This window comes from Amblyomma americanum, chromosome 3 (assembly GCF_052857255.1).
Source record: "Amblyomma americanum isolate KBUSLIRL-KWMA chromosome 3, ASM5285725v1, whole genome shotgun sequence".
Classification (NCBI taxonomy): domain Eukaryota; kingdom Metazoa; phylum Arthropoda; class Arachnida; order Ixodida; family Ixodidae; genus Amblyomma; species Amblyomma americanum.
The window spans coordinates 122,761,399-122,785,253 of NC_135499.1; the positions used below are offsets into that span (position 1 = coordinate 122,761,399).

The window sequence follows — 23,855 nt, forward strand, 5'->3', positions numbered from 1 at the left end:
TCCGCTTCTTGAGGACTTCTGGCCTGCACGATAGGCAGTGACTTTACTGAACGCTGTGACTTTGCATAGTGACTTCAAGCTCTTGCAACTCTCTTTTCTCCTTAATCTTTTTCTATCCCTCACCCCTTTCCCCCCGTGCCGGGTAGCAAACCCGTTATTCTGCTGGTTAACTTCCCTGCCTTTCCTCCTCCTCCTCCTCATCCTAGCTGTCGAGCAGGTACTGTGAGCTGTCCTCCTTTGTGTGACCGATTAATATGTTTAGCTGTCGGAGCTTTAGCAATGTCTTTTCGCCAAAAGCTGGTCTGATATGTCGGGTCTACACGGCACTGCTTACGTAGGTGCAATTTTTTTTTAGTGCAGTAGCACTGCAAAGCGCATTTTCTGATTTCGGACAAACGTATGTCCCTGAAGCCTGCTTTGTGGCAGACGCCCCACCTGCTTACCGGGTTGCGGGCAACCTGCAGGGTGTGTACACCTGGCAGGCATTCACTGAGGTGAAGGGTATACCTGGGTGAGGGCCTTACAAGTAGAGGACTGTAGGTCAAATGCCTTTAGGGTAAAGGACTTATGGTAAAAGTCTTAAGGGGGAATGCCTTCATGCCAAATGCTTTCCGGGTAAAGGCTTTAAGGTAAAAAGCTTTTAGGTCAAAGGCATTTATGATAAAAGCCTTTAGGTCGAATTTTTCTTATGCCAAAGTTCTTTAGGTCAAACGATACTTTCGCATTCAGAGCACTAAGGCCCTTAAGTGACCACCGTAAACAGTGCGAGTGCACGATATTCCACGCTTAGCAATGCAAAAACACCGTTTTTTTTTCAAGAAGGAGAGGCGAATTCAGTCAGGCAAGGTGTACGTCTCATCGACTGCTGTTGAAATGGCTGTTTTCAGGTTAGAAACAAGATCCCAAAAGGAGAAAATTTTTGGCCTTCACGGGCTTTTTGTATAGAAAGCTAGGTTATCCTTTTATATGATAGATTCTTAATAACTGCTGTCAACGTGCCTGCGTACTTTATCTCTTAGCATATAATTCATTTCGCCGCAAGCAGTCATCGCAGATAACAGATTAAGATCAGGAGTGCAAGCGACTGCTGAAACATGATGGTAAAGATTAAGGAAAAGAGCAGATGATTTTTACAGATCCTGGGCACATGTCGGAAATCGTTTTATGGGAACAAAGAACAACATGTTGTATCAATTACTCTATTAGTTAAAAAATTACGCCTGGACAAATGTTATTCACTGATAGATTCCGTATAAGGAAAATAAACTAGTTTCATGATATCAGGAAAAAGAAGACTGGGGATGGATGTCTAAAAGTAAAGGATGTCGCGAAAATTCCTTCTTTTAAGAGCTGATGATCCGCATGTATGTGAGTGGCGGTAAGAAACGCAAAAGAATATTTTATTGACTTATTCACGTTACCACAATTGATAATATGGAACTTTTATCTCTAGCAAGGTGGGGCATTCCCGCGCTCGCTATAAAGAACCCTTTATCGTGAGCGGAACGAGAAAACAACAATCCGTTCAATTTAAACTCCTAATAAAGCACCGCCTTTAACACGGTAGTTAAGACGTCTCCGGAGGGTGAAGGCGTTTTCTGCAAGCGACGCGAGGCACCAATTTTACGACACCCTTGCAAACATTGCAGACTGGGGAAACGCTGCGGCGCATGTGAAAGAAATGCATTTCCAAAGGTTCGGAATACAAAAGTGTGTGATGAGTTAAAATCCCACTTTCATGTAGATCTTGCCCACATTAATATTTCTTTCGAAATCCTCTCGTAAAATAGAGCAGGATCTTGGTCGAGGAATACTCTCAGGACAGATGGCTCGAGGTACTCTCTAACAGCTGTACCCGGAAGAAAACACGTGCGAAGGAATGTCAGAAAAACAAAAAAAGCTTTAGAATTCCTTTGTTTTTTGCCCCCAAGGATGATAGAATGAGATAAAAGGGGTTTTAAGGAACGCTTAGAAAAGAAGCAACGCGTTTCTAGATATTTCTGGGCCCGGATGTGGACAGAAAGAGTCACAGTTATACCACGTATTGTATGGGAAATTATGTTCTGGCGGTTGTCTATTGAAAACTTTCTTTTTCACTGTGTTGCAAACATATGTGCAGTTCGCGCTATTATACATGTACAGGTTCCGGTAAGCTCTAATTCTGGTGTCCATTTTATTCCTTCTTTTGAGTAGCCTTCTGGCACTCCAGCTAACAAATGCAAAATACCACTGGAGTTCGTTAGGGGTACCCAGCAAATGAATTCACTCGCTTCAAAACTGCTTCATGAGGACGAGTACTGCATTCGTCAAGTTTTGAATTGAAGATAAAAGCTGCGGCAGCAGACTTTTTGTCGATTCTTTTTATCCTTAGACATTTTTTATCTTATCATATTGTGGTCGGCAACGTTCATAGCAAAACCCCATGACTGCACAGTCATGATCTGGCTTGGATCGTGTATATTTACGTGCGCTTACACGGCACCGCTGTCACCCGCTGACGAAGATTTTTGATGAGCGACCGGAGAGCAGTTTTGCACGCGCACTGCGCTTCCATCGCTCCGAATTGCCATCAGACTATGCCCTGCCGCATCATTCCTTGCAGCCCCCATGGGTAATGGCTCACCCTTCAGTCTGCCTGCATGTCCCTGGCATAATCAAGAAGTCTGCGATGCCGGTTAGCGGACTGAAGCAACTCGTACTTGCCTACATCTGGTCAGAATACCACAAATGTGTGCACGTCTACACGGATGGATCTGCGTCTCCAAATGCATCAACAGCAGCTTTCGCAATCCCTGCACAACAGACGACCCGCAGATTCATTGGGACACAAGTCTACTTCAACCGCTGCAGAGCTTGTGGGCCTTCGGGAATCGATTCGCCACATCTGCGGAGAACCGCCTCAGGAGTGGTGTATTTTCACCGACTGTAAACCTGCGCTACACATTGTAGGATGCTTCCTACGCCACACAGCCTACCAAGCTCTGGCTCTTGATATCATTAGTCTCGTATCATTTGCTCAGGGAAACGGCCACCGTATAGTGTTTCAGTGGATCCCCGGACACTGCGGACTCGATGGAAATGAGACCGCCGACGCTGAAGCAAGGAGCGCCTTCAGCAGTGGCCTGCGTGCAGCTGTACCGTTCTCTATAGTGGACACCACAACTTGTCTCCTTTCGGAATTGATGAGGAGGGAGACGACTAGGTACTGGGCCCTGCCAGACACCCGCCACATCCGCCTTAAACGCCTAGATCCGACGATGACCTTTTCAGTTCCTCGCGGAATACCTCGCCCTATTGCATGCGTTATCCGTAGACTACGTGTAAATGTGGCATTCACGCGCAAATACTTGCACTTAATAGGACAAGCGGGCTCCCCGGAATGTACCACATGTGGCGTGCTAGAGACTATAGAATATGTTTTAGTGGCGTGTCCAGCGTATGCACATGAAAGACTCATACTCGCATCTGCTCTGAAGCCTATGGACACATCGCTCCTCTCTGAGGATTTGATCCTCGGCGCTTGGCCAGATAGTTTTAGAACTGTAAAGGCAACGCGAGCGCTCTCACGCTTTTTGAGCGACACGGACCTTGTCTCGCGTTTGTGATGCCAGAAAGTGTGCCTTTTTTTTAAAGTAGTTTTTCATCTGCCTCCTCCCATCATCATCGTTCCCCATCGTGACCTTCTTTTATCTCCTCTTCCCGTCCCCCAGAGCAGAGTAGCAGGCCAGATATTTATTTTTCAGGCCAACCTCTCTGCCTGTCCTATCAATAAACCCTCTCTCTCTCTCTCTGGCTTGGACTCTTGGTTGATATTTCAGGCATTTAGCACCCCTGATTGCATTTTACATCATGTGGAAGTTAAATGCGTTGGACTGCGCCCGAAGTCAAGAAAGTCTCGGCGTCTGGCAGGGGTGTGCAGCACGGAAGCGCACCACGGGGAGTAGCGACCCCGCCTGTCGGAAGCTCGTAGGTTGGACCCACGAGGCGGCAGTTGTTGATCGGTCCGTCACGCCCGCTGGGAGGGCTTTCGAGCACGAGGATGAGCAAACCTAAGCTGGTACAAGCTGGTGTGGGGGTCCACCGGTTATGGAGCCTCGCCCTATAGTATACAACTAACGCGACTCGGTCTTGGGAAGTGGTCTGGCCCTTTCTTATTCCGTGTATGACTGGAGGAAACTCTTTGCAGACCAAAAGCCTCTTACACCGAAGCGGTGGCCTTCTGGTAGAGCATCCGTCTCGCATTCGGGAGGTACCGGGTTCGATCTCCAGTGCCGGTGGTAGCCACCGGTTTTCTAATGGGTGCAAGATTTCCCTTGGTCTGGTTTTCGGCTCTTCTGGGGCGAGATGCTTGGGAAGAGTCTTAGACCAAAAAAGTTGCCTTGACGGGCCGGTGATTTATTCCGCATTCAAGAAACCCTAAATCTTCCCCATGCGGTAGAAGCCCATTTGTGGCCCTTCTTTATGTCTGCTGCTGGTGCTGCAGTGTGCCAGGGGATCAAAGTTCGGCAACAATTGCGCGTTCGGTGAAAAGAACTGCTGGCGATGGTGTGTGTGTCTCGCGAGAAGGCAGGCGTCGTCGCGGAGACACCGTGGCGCTGAGGGAGTTGCCTTCTCTACGGAAGGTCTGCTTTGTCCTCACGGAGGAGGAGAGGCAGTTATGCTAGGGCGTGCGCGCGCCCCGTGACAGCACATCGAGGCTTTGCTTGCGTTCGAACCGCGTTGGCCGAAATGTACCTCGTTTAGCAGGCTGCAAGGTCGTCCGAAACTGGGCTCGACCTGCGAGGGGCGCAGTGGGGTTTACGGAGGTTCTCTCAAGCGCACACCCCCAAAAGAAAGCCGGGCGCCAGGCCGGGGGACGCTTGTACCCATTTTTGCCGGTTGGTATCCGGCGGTGGGTATCGAACCAACCCTCACCCGCAGCCGAGACGGGCGCCCAACCCACTGGCCCACTGCTTGCTGCTGTTCAAGGCCACTGAGTGCCTTGAATCACTTGTACTCTCTTGTTACGCAGATCTTAATGCATTCATTTAGAGTGGGAGCAGTGCAAAAGTAATATACTTGCCTATGTCAGTTACATGCACAAAGTGACTAAGAACTCTGGTTACTTCATTTCTAAGTTTGGCGCTAAGAACGATGATAAAGAACACTTAACATTGTACTCTCAACTGTTCTTTGAAGCGTCCTTTGCGCTGCCAAACTTTCATTCCTAGGAAATGTACCAACTAGCCCACACCAAAATATACTCGTTGCTTTTCGAAGAACGATAGGAAATATGTTTTCCGCTAACTTTCTGCCGATGCTCTGCTTAGATGAAGCTCATGTCCCATCGCTGATGTGTGTTTAACTCGCTCAAAGTCCTAAAAATCAGGAAAAACACAGTGATGGCATCTATTGGCCTAAACGTGATCATCATGCTCCGATATTTTCTCGTGTAATGCTGTTGTTCTGTAGTTGGGGCAGCAAGTTTTATTCGAGCTGTTGTAGAGCCTGTAACAATGTGTAAAAATACCGAAGCTTTTCATCTAATAACCCGACAAAGTCACACGTGGTTGTGCATTAATAATCTTCGCATAGTTTTAAGACTTGCAGCTAAACGCAGATTTGTTAATTTAATAACGTTTTATTCGGCATTAGGATAACAGGGCCCGGTGATGGTTCTAGCATTCTTTGAATAACTGTGGCAAAGTAGGAGCAAGAAATGATCGCGATCAAAAAGCTGGCAACCTTTCGCCCAGTTTCTAAACGTAGGGAAGGACACATCCTATCGACTTATTTTAGCCCTAATCATCAAGCGCTGGCAGAAAGTTTTTACAACTATTTTCTTAGAGAGAAACCACTGCTCAATCTCTTTTTGAAAAAGAAACTCGTCAAAACTTCCCACTGTTGACATTGCTTAGCTGCCTCAACTCTTTTACTCAACCATAATTATGGTACTATAAATAATAGTAATAATTTGTTTCTGGGGAAAGGAAATGGTGCTGTATCTGTCTCATATATCGGTGGACACCTGAAGCGCACCGTAAGAGAAAGGATAAAGGAGATAGTGAAACAAGAAAGGAAGAAAGATGTGCCATAGTGGAGGGCTCCGGAACAATTTCGACCACTTGGGGATGTTTAATGTGCACTGACATCGCACAGCAGACGGCCGCCTTAGCGTTTTGACTCCATAAAAACACAGCCGCCGCGGTCGGGTTCGAACCCGGGAACAGCATGGCCCAAATACATATCACGATTTCTGCGATCATAATTTTATTGGCAGGATAGTCTGTCTTTCTATGCGCAAAGGTTACTAATCTTTGATTGCGCAACATGTTTGTTTGGGTTGTTTGACATTGTACATAGAGCAATTTTAACCTAGGTATGTAGATTATACTAGAACCTAGGTATGTAGAATATACCATATAAATCAATAGTATAAATTGCGACATTCGTAGGAAGCCAGCCAGATACTCTAGCGAAGTAATTAATAATACCTTTTTTCGACGTTTTCAATAAATTTCTGCCGTGTAAATTTACACCATGGCCTTTGGGGAATGTGTAGGACTTCCGATTAAATTCTACCAATTAAGGATTTTAAGCGCACATTAAGTCGTCAATGTAATTGCTTTTTGCCAATTATTCTCTATTGAAATTAGGCCTAATTGGCCAGTGATCACTACCGTAATGGCATGCTGAGTAGCAGAATGCCATATTTTATACAAAACAGCTGTGGGTCATCGTTCTCTCGCACTGACAGGCAGATCTGCTTTTCTATGCTATTTGATTGCTTTAGTAGAACGCTACCTGTCCGCCTGCTCTATAAAAGTCTATAAAAGCCCACTCTATAAAAGCCTAGAAAAATTGCCGATGTCATATGCGCTAACGCATTCAGTTCCCACCCGTGACGTCCTTATTGGCACCAACAAGAGCGCAAACGCAACTCTAACGAACTGCGAGGTGCCATTAGGTGGAAGCCAAAATCGACCCTGTTTTTTGGAGGTGAGATATGCAGGCTCCAAATATACGAACATACCTGTGCAAGCTTCCTCGGCTATCCTGTTTGCGACGTCTCGTGCTGCGTCTTCTGAGCCAGCCAGCAAGATTACCTTGTCGAGGTCACTGACCGCATCCCGTCCTTCACGGCGCACCATTTGTCTCAGCGACGTCAGGTTGTTTCCTATGGCTACGATTGAGCCCATCCCTGCGCAGAGGAAAAAAATCGTTGCGGACAGACGTCCCCCATGGTGCTCAGTTGTCGACAGTGTAGCTGCTCGTTATTAGAACAAACAGTTTAACATTTGTAACCACGTTGCTGTTCAGGCTGATTGATGAAAGGGACGCATCTTTTACGCTGAATGGGCAGGTTGGCTAAGAATGAGCCCCACAAATCTGTAAGCAAAGGCTACTGCCCTATGTTTTTCAGGAAACAAAATAAATATTTAAAACTGAAAAATAATGGAACTTGCATCATTGCAGGAATAAAACACACGGACGGTCACTATAAGTTGTAAATTTATTATTTATTTCTATGCTTGCATATTGAATCTTGAATGGAGCTAGTGCAGACATATGAATGCTGAAAGATGCAGTTGGACAAATATCATACGAACAAAAATTTCACCCAGGTCAGAAATAGAGATTGGATAATGATCATTTCTATAACTATGAGCAGCTGATAGGAAATTTTCAAGCGAGATGGTAAAGCGGAATTTGGCAAGAAATTTAATAGTGTGTAGTGGGAACAGAAACAGCATTTCTTATAGTCACGACCCAAGGAGGTAGGCTTAGGGGAGAACCAACGAATGAGGTCGATCCTTTTTAATCCCAGAGCCAGATCTAGCCCGAGGACGCCTCTCGACCCAACTACTGCTTCGTCCTCATTTCGACTAAGCGCGGAGGCCGCGGGGTGCTAGGCACGTTGCGATGTTATTCGTACGTGCATAGTAAGCGGCAATGTTGATGTAGAGGCAGCTACGCTAGAGGACCGCAAGACAATGTAAAATTTAGAATAGTATAAAACGTCAGGATGAATTAATAATCCGGTGAATAAATAAGGACGATTCAGTACACCTGTGGCTAGGAAGAAATTCTTTACTCAAACAAGCTTTGAGCTTTGTTGCACGACGTGCAACAAATTTTTTTGAATACCTTGATTTCACTTCAGACTGCACGTTCAAATTCTTTATTAGCGGCGCGAATTTTATCAGTCTGGTTATGCATGCATGGTAGGTTGTCGTGTCATTCAGCGTTCGACTGTAAAGCACAACTCCTCTTACCTGCGTTATTCCCAAGGATCCTAGGTAGTAACGGTTTTAGCCTCTGGGGCGGTGAGCGTAACTGGCCGAACTTGAATATCACGACGGTCTTAAAGAAAACAAGAATGGTTATCAGTTGAGGGCTCCAGTTGCCAATAAAATAATAATGCCGTCAGAAGGCTATAAACTCGTGTATTCGAAGGAAGAACACATCTGAAGAGAACTAAGCATCCAAGAGCAGCGCTTCTTTTATTGGAAAGTGCGCTTTTGCGATTTGCCGTCTTTGATTGCTTGAAATATGACACAAGAAAGTGGGAATCCACCTAAATCAAACCGAATGTTTCCAGCAAGCAAGCAGTTAAATTAACACATTGCTGTGCAGTGAGCATGTACAGGGGCGCCCACTCTTAAGGTGAACACTCGCGAGCGTAGCCGTGCTCCACGGAGTGGCACTGCATTCAACGCATGTGCGCATCGAATCGAAGTGGCAGACGACGAGATGCACCATCTGCCTGGGACCTCGCCGCTGCGACACTCTGCTTCGACGCACACTCTCGTTGAACGCAGTGTCGCACCGCAGAGCCTGCCGCGTGCTCGCGTGTTCACCTTAAGAGTTGGCGACACCGTACGCAAATTTATGCGCATATTTGAATAAGCTTCGAGTCTCATGAAAGCCAGTTGCACAAAGACGACAAATGAAATATATGTAGAGAGGTCAGCCATGTAGCACATCAGAGTTTTTATTGATTTATTTAACAATACTGCCACTCTCAACCAGAGACTAGCAGACGAGCTTAACCTTGCAATTATTAGCTTCTCTTTGTGAAGTCACATGTTCGAGTAACACAGACAAAAAATGAACCATCAAAGTGACCGAACAAATAAGAACGACTTCGTTTTAAGAGTAATAACAAACTTGTCTTAAGAAAAAAAAAGGAAAATCAAGACTAAGAGGGAAACTGTGCTAGTGAAAAATTGCGCCAAGAATACAGTAATAATCAATAAAACAAGGTGCTTGCTATGGCTTGATATAGTCATGGAAAGATTCGCCAGACAAATTGAAGCATACACTATGAAACGCTATCTGTTCTTGCTAGGCAGCACGCTCGACTGAAATAATTTAACCAGCCGTAATTCCCATCTCGCACAAATTTCCAGAGTCCAAGGTGGAATCTGCGATGCAATCAGTTCTCTCTCTGCGGCGTTCATCCTGCTATCATGGCGACAAAAGCAAAAGTACACATCTTCTACTCCAAGACGCCCCCTTGCCCTGATGTGTCAGATCATCAAAAGAGGAAGTACCAAGGGTTTCTAGCTATTAATTTACAGAAGAAATGTTCGAATATTAGTGCAAAGCTTTTCACCGTAGAGGGAACGAGCTGGTTCATCTTGTTCTGCAGATTGTTGGAAAGCAAGTTCCGCAGTGACTCTAGCACGGCCACCTCGTTGTCTGTAGCAATCTCTGGAAAGAAGAAAAGGCTAAACTTCAGCGGTACTGCTCGTTGAGCAGGGAATGAAAGGAATTATACATGTATATTCCAAAATGAACGGCTGCCAGAGCGGTGACCACAGCAGCAGCGCTGTATTTGTTTAATGCCTTATTCCTTTCCTAAGGAGTTACTAAAGTTTCCTTCCAGAAACTCACAGCCTAATATGACTAGTGGTAATTTTCAGGGATGTGTAGACAGCGTAGAGAAGCAGGAATTGACATCGAAGATGGCAGGCATTGGACAGCATTGTATTTCCTCACATACATCGTTGAATGGGATTTCCTATAGTGTGTCCTCAACAATTTAATCAAAGCCTACAGTTATTCCCAACAATGTAGTTCCTTGTGAAATTATGTTAAAAAGTGTTCGCCTAAGCTGTAAATTTCTCAAATACAAGACAGCGGCAATAAGACTGTCACGGTATTGAAAGTAGCAAAAAAATCACTTATTTGTTTATGTGAAGAACAGATTTTCATACCTATTGACAAGAAAAAGAAATTTTGCTCTACTGCTGTTGTATATAATTTCTTATCTATAAAGTGTCCAGATAAGTCCACGATTTGAAAATTAGACTAATAATAACAAACCAATCGCCATCCTCCATCTACAACAACCCACCTGGTCTTCCAGAAGTCTTCTACCAACCACCCGGCAATTCACGCACCAAAACCACTCAACACCCATCCACCACCGTATACTAATTCTCAGCCTCCAGAGGCCTTCACCTTCCAGAAGCCCACACAACACCGGAGGGAGAAAGCAATGGCGAAGTAGAATTCAAGACGTAAGTGACACAGTTAGTGCAAGAGCGAAAATTAATGAGCGAAATATTAAACCACTACTGCTAACGTGAATTTGTGGCATAACATCGTTCGATCGTCCTTAAATATTTTTGTCTGCAACATTCTTTTCACGTTGCCCTCTAAATCATTCATGGATGTCAGAAGAAATCTGGTGCAATTATTTCGTAGCGCTCGTTAAAAAAAGCACGAAATTGCTTTAATTATTTTCTTTAAAATAAAAATTTGGATATATCCGCTGAGTAGGCTGTCCTTGGGGTGCTTTACTAAACTGTTTGTTCCATGGCACAAACCAGGTTCCACAATGAACTAGCACACGCGAAAAGAAGAGTTGGTAACGGAGCAGCTGAAGGAGGGTGTTATGTCCGAATCTTTAGCTTCAACACAATCGCGATAAGTAATTTCTGATGTTAAGGGAGGTTCTACGTTACAAATGTTATATGCAAATTAATATGCAGAATACCAAAATAATGCTCAACAGTCTAGCAAGGGAACAGCAGCTGGATATTGGAAAGAGGCTGGAAGTGGCAAGGCAAGTAGTGACCGCTGATCCGGACCATAAGATGAAAAAACGACGAATAAGAACGAGGTGGAGCGCATATTGCACGTTCTCTTAGATTTCTTTCGGCAGTTTGCCAATCATACCCAACTATTCTGGACAAAATCATTGTTGAACAGGAAACGGTTTAGGAAGGCAATTTTGTCATATAATGTAAGATTTCACTATAACAATCAATATATGCGCAGATCACCTAACAGCAGTCTTGTATTTTTTATTAACATTTTTGCTCTGGTCAAAACAGCTCTCCATTGGTTTTCCGTTCGATGCGATGTATGGAAACACTATAAAAGAATGATTTTCCTACATATAAGAAGAATGCACCACTACCTTCAATATTTCTCTAACAGTGAATTACAATTTTCTAATTTTCAAAATTTTGTCCGAGAGTGTTGGACATGATCCCTCAAGAGAGAAGTATACAACAGCTGTATCTTACCGGGACGGACCTACGGGGCAGAAACGTGGAGGCTAATGAGAAAGGTTCAGCTTAAGTTAAGGACAACGCGGCGAGCGATGTAATGTTAAGAGATCGGAAGCAGGCAGAGTAAGTGAGGGAACAAAAGCGGGTTAATGACATCCTGGTCGAAATCAAGAGGAAGAAATGGGCTTGGGAAGGGCATGTAGTGCGAAGGCAAGATAACCGCTGGGCCTTAAGGGTAACGGAATGGATTCCAAGAGAAGGCAAGCGTAGCAGTGGGAGCCAGAAGGTTAAGTGGGCGGATGAGATTAAGAAGTTTGCAGGCATAGGGTGGGCGCAGTTGGTAAAGGACAGGGTTAAAAGTATAGATTTGGGAGAGGCCTTTGCCCTGCATTGGGCATCGTCAGGCTGATGATCATGTTATAAATAGTGAGATTTAATTAGCGTCGGGCCCAGGGTTCGTATTAATATCTGAACAGTGCCTTGTAGAAATGTGATGTCAAGGGAAGCGGCACGGTAGTGACACTGCACTTTTCGAGCTTATGCCGTCTTTTCAATGCAGATGTAAGCCCCACAATAAAAAACGTTTGGCGCAAACATTTAGACTACAAGATTTCGAAAGTGAAAACGAGGGTTTGTAAAGTGGTATATTTTAGACTAATAATGAACAAACATCCATAATATATTCCAAATAACATATAGCGAGACTGCGCAACAGAAAATACCATATTATAATGCAAATAAAGTACTACTCATTCGTAGGAGCTTCGCGCAAACACCTATGCATCGGCTGGGTGCACATTGAAGGTAATAAAAGTTTGTTTCATTTGTTTTTTGATGACTGGGTTGCTACTAATATCACGGTCAGCACGTCTCCGCGGTATGAGCCGTATTGCTTTCTTGCTACCTATGCATGCGTAGGCCACTAGAAATAAAGCTAAATAAATGATTATTGTTATTATTATCGTGAAGAGCGCTAAAATGACTACGTTTACGTGACGGACACAAGAGAAGATATGGCTGACTCCAGAGGTCGGTTGGAGCATCATGTTTCTAGTCTGCTACGCCACAAAAGGAGTCAAAGCGTCAACACATTCGTAGCCCTACATGGGCAACACGTTGTAGAAAACTAGAAACCACATGAACACCCTGCGCCCTCTTGTGGAGGCAAGGCAAAAGGTACTGGATTGAAACAGTCAGAACCCGTCGCTGGATGTCGCATGCTATTATGGGCGCTTAATTCAGCCCTTTAATGCCGATATTATAAGGAAATATAACAAAAAATATTACATGTAATTACCTAATCCATATTACGCCGAGCCAATGCGGAAATTCTTTTACCGGTGCTGAAATGTGAGAATTGGTATATCGCCAATTAGGAATAATTGGCATTTTGTACATTTGCAGACCGAGTAGTCCGAGTTGTGCGAAATGAGATGTCGAAGGGCTCGAAGAAACTCGAAAACGTTGAGATAATTGAAGTTTGTTTGTTAAATGGATTCCTATTCTGGCCGCAACATTTTCCAGAAAATGAAAACCGAGGAATTTTGGACGCTGGCTGAAAGCCGCATATTCGAACCCCTTTTTTCATGGAGCTGCTTGATCACAGTGAGGTCAAACATTTTGACAAGCGGACATGTTGACGTCAAACTTTGTACCCAAGCTTCATGTGCTTATGACTACACAGCATGCTACCGGTTCGTCGCGAATTTGAGACATCGGGCGCTAAATGGTTAAGAAGGCTCTAACCGCGGGCAAGCTAGCAGGAAGCCTCAATCGCTATGCATACTGGTCATGAAAACACGATGTAAGATTTAAAATGATGCGGAACACTTCACAAAGGTAGAGACCATACAATATATGCCGTTGCTAGCTCGAGCGCTGTTTTCCCTGTTGATAAGCTGTATGAATAAAACTGCTGATAAAAATCTAGTCCCGTATTGAGGCGGCTGTATATTATTCTTTCTTCTCCGGTATATAATCAATGATACCAAGCCACTTATACACGAAACTATGACCAGTCTCATCATAGATACGGCTGCGTGATTTGGAATCCCTAATAGATGACGTAAAAAAAATTAAACATTTATTTAAAAAGTGGGCCGTTGTATACTTCGCTGCTGTGACACGTATTTTTCGCCATCACACCCGTCTTCCTGAGCGCCTCGCGAAAACACTTTAATATGTTCCAGTTCATGTTTATAAGGTACCCTCACTAGGAATTTGCGCGTAACACTTCTAATTTAGAAACAAAAACAGATACATACACCGTTGTGCTAAATATTATGTTGATTTTACTATAACAATGGGAACTAGAAATCATTGAACCATCACATCATTGAGCCTTCCTACTGTTAAAACAGCAGACAAAAAACCAACGAACGAAGTACCAAACGAAAGGCAGGCACAGGATGAGCGCTTAATAACTAAGGCTTGATTCGCAAAATCTAGCTTTTATAATGGAAGATTCATGACACGTAATCGTAGTGTATGACACGTAATCGTATGACACGTGCATGACACGTAATCGTAGTGTAAAAACATCTGGTGACTCAGTGTGAAGGTTTCATATTAATGAAGAAGAAAAAAGTGCACCGCATTGTTGCATCACACACAGGCAATGCTTTTGAAAGGCAAGCAACAACAACAACAATAATCAAACCCGCAAGATGAGGCCTCGCGAAAAGTAGTTGGAACCTTTCATATCGCAAAGCAGCAACAGAATTGCATTAGTAAATTTCCGATTTCTGTGCCTGATAAGGAGCTCGCATTTCATGATGATTTTTTAGCGTACCGCGCATCTGTGTTCGGTTGTAATGTTTTTACTCTCTATGATCACGTGTCATGCATGTGAATATTTCTTTATAAACGGCAAGTTTTGAGAATAAAGTCTTAGCTGTGAGTCAGCCGACATCATTTGCCTTCCTGTCTTCTGGTTTGTTGTTTTTTGCGCCATTTTACAGTATGAATCTCTACCACCTCGCCCAACTTAAAGTTTTGCTAAACCATTGGAACTAGCTTCATATAATTTTTTTCTAGATTCCAGTGGAAAGTCTATTGAATTCAGCGCAAATTTTGAATTAATGAGTCAAAATATTAAATTCGACTACGCGAGAATAATGCCAAAATATCCAGTGCGGTATTGTATTACTTAAATGACCAATGTGTACTTGTGTCCTGGTTGTCGCATAAAAAAACTGCGACGGTTAAGCTTGCGGCTTCATCCAAATAATTCAGACAGAAGCTGACGCCGGTGCTCGGTTTGGCCGCGAAATCTATTACATTCGCGCTGGGCTTTGCGCAGTGCTCGGTCTTGTCGCCGCTCTCTCTTTATCTCCCAGTCAGGGATAGGAAACTCCAGTTAGTTTGAGCTTCGATTTCTCCAGTGCGTTTGGCGAGTGCAGAATTCATGTTTAAAAACAATAAATTCCTGCATATGAAAAATTCCTGCCTTGCCTATAAAGCGCACAATAGGCCAAAATGAGCTTCAGTCTTTACAATCGACACGCTTTAACTCTTTCCCCTTACTATTCTCTAACGATGCACCATTCGCTCTTATTGTGGAAAGGCAAAGCAGGTGCGCATGAAAATCTCCTGTGAGTCTGTTACAATGGCCGCATTGTTCAAGGAACTGGGAAAAGCAGCTGCTGCCTTTGCTCTGGTGATGGTTCGAATCCAACTACGGATGAAGTCTCTGCTGAAGTTTTTTTCCGGCGTCACTTAGAGTAGCGACGGGCCAGTGTCGTGCATTAAGCTGAACACCTCTTAAGAGCTTGTCTCTGTAAAATCCCGCAGTGCCTCCTAGCTGGTGAACGACCGACAGCCGGCGCGTCATGAACTTACCAGAGAAGTTGACGCTGCGCGTGTAGCAGCTCACGGCTGAGGGCGAAGTCTCGTTGGCCAGCTGGACCTGCAGCGCTCCGTCGATGTCGCGCTTGTTGACGTACAGGTGCAGGAAGCGCTGGCTCTCTCGGCCGATGTTCAGGCGATGGGCCAACAGCCTAGAAAATTCAACAGAGCCCACACTTGGCCTGCATTAACTGTGATCCGTGGTTGCTAGCAGCACGTCACAGACGACTTGATCCTAATAAATCAACCTGCCGCACACAAGGTGCTAGGTTTCTGGTCTTTTGAATGAAATCTGCAGAATATAAGCGCAGCACCACAGACTAATGGGCAAGTTGGAATGACATAAAAAGACCAAAACAGTGTTTTTCTGTTTTCTCCAAGCACAGTGATATGTGGCTATGATACAGCCTTCGAAAGGGGTGTTGATGAGGACAAAGCGCGAGTGGAAACGAGAATCAACTTGTCTTGGAAGGGTAAATTAATATTTTTCAAGATATACATGCCATTAAGCAATATTGAAGACTCAACTCACGCCTAATGGGGTGGGGAGAGCGGTTCTCGCCTTTCACGCCTCACTGAGAAATGATGAGCAAGGCAACGTTTCTTATTTCTTTTTTTATGCCTAATGGATTCTGGAAACCCTTCGATTTAAGTGTCCAAATTGGGCGGTGCGGTTTGCAGGGGATGATATAGGTCATACGAAAAAAGTGGTTCTATTTCATAATATCAGACCTCTGCATAAACCAGACATCACATTCTTGTTGGTATACGAAACGCATGACTATGATATGAAACGAGGGTTTCGTACCATGGCCTGGGTGAAAGACCATCGTTTTCTTTCAACCCGTGTATAATAAATTATAAATGCCAGAAACGTAATAATTTGAGATTCGTGAGAATGGTATGAGTGGGTATAGCCTCCATGTTGAGGAAAGAAAGCTGGGGAATATTTTCCAACCCGCCGCGGTGGCTCAGTGGTTAGGGCGCTCGACTACTGATCCGGAGTTCCCGGGTTCGAACCCGACCGCGGCGGCTGCGTTTTTATGGAGGAAAAACGCTAAGGCGCCCGTGTGCTGTGCGATGTCAGTGCACGTTAAAGATCCCCAGGGGGTCGAAATTATTCCGGAGCCCTCCACAACGGCACCTCCTTCTTCCCTTCTTCTTTCACTCCCTCCCTTGTCCCTTCCCTTACGGCGCGGTTCAGGTGTCCAACGATATATGAGACAGATACTGCGCCATTTCCTTTCCCCAAAAACCAATTATTATTATTATTATTATTATTATTATTATTATTTTCCAAAAAATTAGAATTTTTGAGCGAGCTACCACTGCATGGTGGCTTTCATGTTCAGGCACTCCATCAAACGCCACCTCACGCAAAAAAAAAAAAACAGAGAAAGAGAAGAACGCAATGCCATGCAAGGACTTGCACATTCGTCATCTTTGAAATGCTAACTTTTGATATTCGTGAGATTTAATTTGACAGCTTGACGTTATTGTACATCACGTTATTGTTCAGTGGTACAGTGCATCAGCGCCTATCATGTGTACCTCAGATGTTGTTCTGTCAATAGCACAAGGTCATAAAATATGTTAGGTCATATTCAAGAACCTAGTAACGTCTACTGCGTTGAACATTGTCTTTTTTTATCACACATGAAGAAGGTAGAGCAATAGCACGCAAATGCACTACGTTCCTGACAAACTTGTTTCCATTAAGAGTGCGCGAACTAAATTCTGTAGAAATACCATTTATTCGATATTAATCCAGGCTGAAAACCATGTTAGTATATACGAATGACACATGTATGATTGAAAGCTCTGAATGTTGAGTGCTCACCTACTACCATGGAGCAGCTCTGAGGTCCGTGAAGCGTATATTAGTCCTTTGGTAACGAATTAATCAGCGAGGAAGAACAAATTATGAAACCATTTAGTATCAAAGCTTCGGCTAAGAAGTACTCAATGATCAAGAAAAAGTCGGCCAAAAAGTCTGCCTGATGTATTCTTGAGTCAAAATAAAGAAAATTGCGGACTTACTCCACCGTTCTTCTTTGTTGCGTCATCCACTGGTCGTTAGCGTATGCGTCAGCATCCATAATAACGAAGACATCTCCCGGCGTTCTGCACTCCGCTGCCAGCCGGAATAAAGCGTAGGAAGGAGAGAAGATTTCATCATTGCCCCAAAATTAAATAAAGATTCTTGGTGCAAAGCTGTGTCGCCGCCAGCCATCTTTCTAGCAACATCTGAAAAGATACTTTTGTCCGTAACCGTCATGGTTGCTCTTGCGTTGTGTCGCAGGAATGCCCATTTGTGCCTCATATAATGGGTTCCCCGAATAGTTGATACTTAGTGGCGACTTTCGTAGTAGTGTCGCACAAAGAGGTGCATCGCTTTGCTCACCTTGGTCTGGTGTGGGCGGATACCTGTCACAAAATGCAGGGTTTCCTGGGTAGAAGAGAAAGCGTAAAAGAATCAGCTGTGCATTGCCTATAATATTTAGTAGAAGCCAAAGATCTATTTTAATTTTTCGTTCCAACTAGGGACAACTTTGAAGCGGTCACAATTTTACTAGGCCGCCGCGGTGGCTGAGTGCTTACGGCGCTCGGCTGCTGGCCCGAAAGAGGCGGGTTCGATCTCGGCCTCGGCGGTCGAATTTAGATGGAGGCGAAACTCTAGAGGCCTGTGTACTGTGCGATGTCAGTGCACGTTAAAGAACCCCAGGTGGTCGAAATTCCAGGAAATTCCTGGTTAGCCTAGTCGGTATATGAAGTGACCCGGTAAAGCAGTGGTCCTATCGAAACGAATTTTTCTTTAATTTTGCAGTTTCTGAGAAAGCTTAAAACTTTTCTTTTTATTCCTGTGGCTGTGTTCCGTGAATGCTGATAAGTAATTGCTATCTCAATTTCATATTCCCTTCCATTCACATCTCTTTTTTTTTTTGCTTTCGGAGGTGTCGAAATATAGTTGGTAAATCACTCCTAGTAAGCAAACGCGGTGCCGAAGCATGCCGCGTCAGGGTTCGTTGATGCCATTGAAGCATTTCTGGGTGCGTTGTCTGATGTGGTACAATCCTAGTAACCTGCCATGCATATGCCTTCCGCCCACTGTAGAGTCAACAAGTGTCGAAGTATCTGAGCAAACAATTAAACAGAAGGAAAATAAAAGTCAGGATGTGTTCAAGATGAATCTCAAGTAAGCACAACTACGCAGTACGTGCGAGCTAGTAGAATTGATTTTTGATTTGATTTATGGGTGTTTAACGTCCAAGAGCGACTTAGGCTATGAGAGACGCCGTAGTGAAGGGCTCCTGGAATTTCGACCACCTGGGGTTCTTTAACGTGCACTGACATCGCACAGTACACAGGCCTCTAGAGTTTCGCCTCCATCTAAATTCGACCGCCGAGGCCGAGATCGAACCCGCCTCTTTCGGGCCAGCAGCCGAGCGCCGTAAGCACTCAGCCACCGCGGCGGCCTAGTAAAATTGTGACCGCTTCAAAGTTGTCCCTAGTTGGAACGAAAAATTAAAATAGATCTTTGGCTTCTACTAAATATTATAGGCAATGCACAGCTGATTCTTTTACGATCTCGGCCTCGGCGGTCGAATTTAGATGGAGGCGAAACTCTAGAGGCCTGTGTACTGTGCGATGTCAGTGCACGTTAAAGAACCCCAGGTGGTCGAAATTCCAGGAGCCCTTCACTACGGCGTCTCTCATAGCCTAAGTCGCTCTTGGACGTTAAACACCCATAAATCAAGTCAAAAATCAATTCTACTAGCTCGCACGTACTGCGTAGTTGTGCTTACTTGAGATTCATCTTGAACACATCCTGACTTTTATTTTCCTTCTGTTTAATTGTTTGCTCAGATACTTCGACACTTGTTGACTCTACAGTGGGCGGAAGGCATATGCATGGCAGGTTACTAGGATTGTACCACATCAGACAACGCACCCAGAAATGCTTCAATGGCATCAACGAACCCTGACGCGGCATGCTTCGGCACCGCGTTTGCTTACTAGGAGTGATTTACCAACTATATTTCGACACCTCCGAAAGCAAAAAAAAAAGAGATGTGAATGGAAGGGAATATGAAATTGAGATAGCAATTACTTATCAGCATTCACGGAACACAGCCACAGGAATAAAAAGAAAAGTTTTAAGCTTTCTCAGAAACTGCAAAATTAAAGAAAAATTCGTTTCGATAGGACCACTGCTTTACCGGGTCACTTCATATACCGACTAGGCTAACCAGGATGGCTAGCAGATGACAGGGCGAGGCAGATTCGATTAAATACTTGAAGCGTGAACGATGCAAGATGAGTACGTTAGGCCATGTTCCCGATTGTGAAGTTCATTTCAATTAAGGCTGTGTTCAGATGGGCCCCAATGAGCAATGACTCCCTTAAATAAAGATATTCTGCAAGCAGTTGGATTTTTCTGAACACTCTAGACTAACACCCTTCCAGCTTCGAGTTGTTGTTCCATTCAACCTTGCTGTGCCGACTGATAGCCGTCCTTGTTAGCTTAATTGACGGTCCCAATTGCCGGGATGGTCACGGGTGTCAGCTCCGTGCCAGGACCGGAATGACTTGTTTTCCCTGCGATGTTTCTGAAAAAGCTGCATAGCTTTGCTGCGCAGCTGTATGGCTTCGTACAGGTGGACGATAATCTGCTAATACTTCCTTAACTGAAATGTACCCGACCTCGCGGTGCTCGCTAATACACTGGATCATATGAAAGCAGAGCTTACTTCGCCTTTAGTTTGAGTTTACTAGAACACTCGGAATTGTTATGACCGTCAGTTTGCCTTAACCTTAAGAGAATGGGGTTCGTAAAAGGATCGCCGCAACCTTTCGTGTTGCTGATGTGAAAGCGCCTGGTTTCACAGATACATCGAGGTGCCATAGTGGTCTTTTTTTTTTCAAGGGGTGTGCGAATATTCAAAATTTTCTAATAGCTAACCGATTATCATCCTATTCGATTCGCTGAACGAATCAAATAAACCACGTTAAACTTATTCGAAAGTGATCTAGCACGCTGTCAGCTTTTGGAATAGTTTCAGACGAATCGTCACGAAATCCGAAAAAGGCACACGATGGTTTTCTTAGACTATTTAGAAAGCACGACAGACTCCGAAGGTACACGCATGCTGCCACGATCGGGCTGCGCGGGATGTAGAATTCGGCGCGTATATGTGTTGATAACGCTAACGCATGACCTCCAAAACTGTGCGACGCGGCAATGCTCAGGCATCTTCAGCAAATCGTGCACTAATGATCGAACTAAGAAACCATGGCCCATACGTAGTTCTGGCCCCTGTCGCCTACTGAGATATGACATTAGTTTATTCGCAGTCGTCATTAGTAAAGCGCAATGTAATTTTCTATACATACAGCAACACGTTCACTGCTGCCATTTATTAATATGGTTTTCCATACCCCCTTGCAGATACCAGTGTTGAGCCTTTTGACAGTGATAGTTATAACTAGATAAGCCATAGCGCCATGCCACAGTGCCACTGCTAGTACTTCACTATTTTCCACGATTTATCATGTACGAAAACTCCCTGCTTTTGCGAATATCCGTAAAATATGTGAGTATTTATTCGATCAAGTATTATTGCTAGTCAATTCGTATTCGATTAGATGTCTAGCCACAGTATTTGAGTTTTTTTATTTATTTAGCATACTGTTTGTCCCACTGGGACTGTTACAGGAGTGGATTTGTAAGCAAGACACAAATTAACAGGCAGTAACACAAAGGGCAGCAATAAGATTTTAAGAAACAAGATATTAAAGCATTCATAAAAGGTCACATCAAGTGCGGCATATTTGACGGAAGATAGTCCGCAACTATGGTCTGGAAAGCAAGCGTTCAAACACATCCCAAGCAGCACAGGTAATTGGCCCAACATTGGAACCATATTGGCAAAGGCCGGCCCTACAAAGGACCAGAATGGAACCATCCTGTTAAATTTCTTCATACAGTAAAAAACCAGGTACACATCGAGCGGGCAACAACACAAACCGATACAGACTGAACATGATCATCAGGTCTGGTTTGTTGACAGCACTTTTGAGGCTGCGAGCTCAGTGAACTCTTCCAAGGAATCCTGCATAGTTATAGATTTATCTAGGCCGTTCCATTCTCTTATGGCTCGGGGGAAGAAGGAAAAAGTAATATGCGTTGTTAGCACAAGAGTATTCATTAATCGTAAATTCATGCTTGTGACGTGCTTCTCTAGAACGATTAAAACTAATGTAAGTAGCAGGATCCACGTGGAATGCGTTATGAATTAATTGATAAAAAAACACTTTAGTCTATAGAGTGTGACCCGGCTTGATAAGGTGTCTAGGCCTGCGCAGGAAAGCAGCTCTGTGGGAGAATCAGTGCGCCGGTATGTGCGGTAGATAAACCGAACAGCTTTTTGTTTAACTGATACCAGCATGTGTACATCTTTTGCATATACGGAAACCAGACGACGTTTGCATATTCCAAGATTGGACGGATAAAGACTCTTTACGCGAGTAACTTGGTATCTGAAGTTGCAAAGCGCAAGGTGCGTTTAAGGAAGTATAAACTGTTCATTGCTTTTTTGGTAATGTTTCGTACTTGGTTTTTAGAGATGGGATCATCAGAAATAATCACGCCAAGGTATTTCTTTTCAGTTGCTGTTTTGAGAACGCCGTTTCCAGTGCCATAAGGGAAGTTAAGTTTTGTTTTCTTATTTGTGATAGACATCATTACAGTTTTTTTCCATCTTGATTACCATTTTCCATGTATTGCACCACTGTATGACGTTGCCCAAAGCTTTGTTTAACCTTACTTGGTCTGCTTGACTGTTTATTTTTTGATATAGCACGCAATCATCCGCAAAGAGACGCACCTTCACATCAACGCGGTATGTTATGTCGTTTATTTATAAAATTAACAAAAATGATAGTAGCACAGTAGCGACATGCCGGAAATGACCGGAACTATATCAGAGGCATGGTCATTGTATTGCACATATTGTCGGCGTTCCGATAAGTAGCTAGCTATCCACCTCGTAACGGGGCGGAGTATGATTCAGTGGTAAAGCTACACTATTCGTATTCGATTCGGTTTGGAAAAAAAGTGCACAATTCTCACACCCTTCCTTTTTGCACCTAGAAAGCCGCCATTCTCTTAGTTAGCGGGATGGCTACTGCTACAACCAGTTCTGCCTTCAAAGGTATCCAGTCCGCATTAAACTCTTAACAGCCTCCTTTTTAAAAGCGCCTCGCAAGGTTTGAAATCACACGATGTGTACGCAACTCACTGAGCAAGTCCCTACGAAGCCGCTGCAGGAACTCGTCGGCGGCCGCGGCCACGAACAGTCTGAGCCTCTTCGAGCTCTGTCCGTAGCGGTGCAACAGGTAGGCGTGCGCCATGTGGCTCACGTTGCCTTCGAGCATGCCGTCGCGCAGGTACGGGTACAGCAGCTCTCGGCGACCGCACACTGAGAGCGATGGAACGCCAGGCACCGCGCGGGGCACGCCGGAAACGCCGTAGTAGAAGGCCAGCAGCCGGTTAAGAGACATCCCTCGGGCAGCCATGAGACGGGAGTGCTTGCCGAGTAGAAGGCCTGCGACCAGGTCAAGATTTATTTCTAAGGTTACAAAGAAGGCAACCGTCTTCGCGCCCATGGAAGGCAATGCCGCCGCCACAATGACATTATGCGAACGTATGCGCTAAAAGCGACACAGAGGACAATACACACACGACACAAGCGCAAACGAACAATTCTTTATTACTTACATAAGATGCGTTTATATACGCAACGTCAGTTTTTAGGCAATGCAACATTCCCGTCATCAAACATGTGACCATCACCACGACCCAACGCCTGCATTTATCACATAAATATCGTTTTCTGTAAGTGCAATAGAACGAGTGCTTACACACGTTCCATTTCCCCCTTTTCGAATAAAAATGCTTCAACTATTTCTCTTTCAATCCTTTCTTTCTGCTTATACCTACAAATGTGGTCCTGTGAAACCTTGGTTCGCATTTCTTTCTACACCCGCTGCAATGTTGCGGTAATTTCCCCGGGCGGTTAATTTTTTCGCAGTCATTATTATGCTCTAGAAGCCTCGTGTTGACAGATCTTCCTGATTGCACAATGTATTGTTTCCCGCATGATATTGGAATCTTATAAATAATGTCTCTCTGGCATGGCATGAACCTTTCTCTATGGGCAGTGTCACATTCCTTGCGATTGTCACGCTTTCCTTTCGCATTCACCTTGTTGCACAGGCTTATCAGCTTTTGTGGTGCGCTAAATACAACTTTCGCTTCGTGTTTGGTTTCCACTTTCTTCAATGCGTGCGATATTTTATGTATATACTGTATGACAACCAATCCTTCTCTTCTCCTCTGCTCTTCCGACTTCTTTCCTTTCCTCGTCAAGAATTTTAACAGTTGTTCGGCCACTGACGCGATCATGTTGTCAGGAAACCCACTATCGATCAGCCGACTGA

The 23,855-nt window shown here is 44.3% G+C and overlaps 1 protein-coding gene across 1 annotated transcript in view; it reads right to left on the reverse strand.

Moving 5' to 3' along the window:
- Positions 1-23,855, reverse strand: part of LOC144124080 (uncharacterized) — an 85,199-nt gene that overhangs the window by 12,601 nt on the left and 48,743 nt on the right. The window contains exons 23-29 of the mRNA XM_077656746.1: positions 22,655-22,960; positions 17,758-17,802; positions 17,394-17,487; positions 15,348-15,505; positions 9,599-9,729; positions 8,256-8,343; positions 7,013-7,180 (exon numbers count right to left, since the gene is read on the reverse strand). Of these exons, the coding sequence (XP_077512872.1) occupies positions 7,013-7,180; positions 8,256-8,343; positions 9,599-9,729; positions 15,348-15,505; positions 17,394-17,487; positions 17,758-17,802; positions 22,655-22,960 (990 nt within the window). The remainder of the gene's footprint in view (positions 1-7,012; positions 7,181-8,255; positions 8,344-9,598; positions 9,730-15,347; positions 15,506-17,393; positions 17,488-17,757; positions 17,803-22,654; positions 22,961-23,855) is intronic.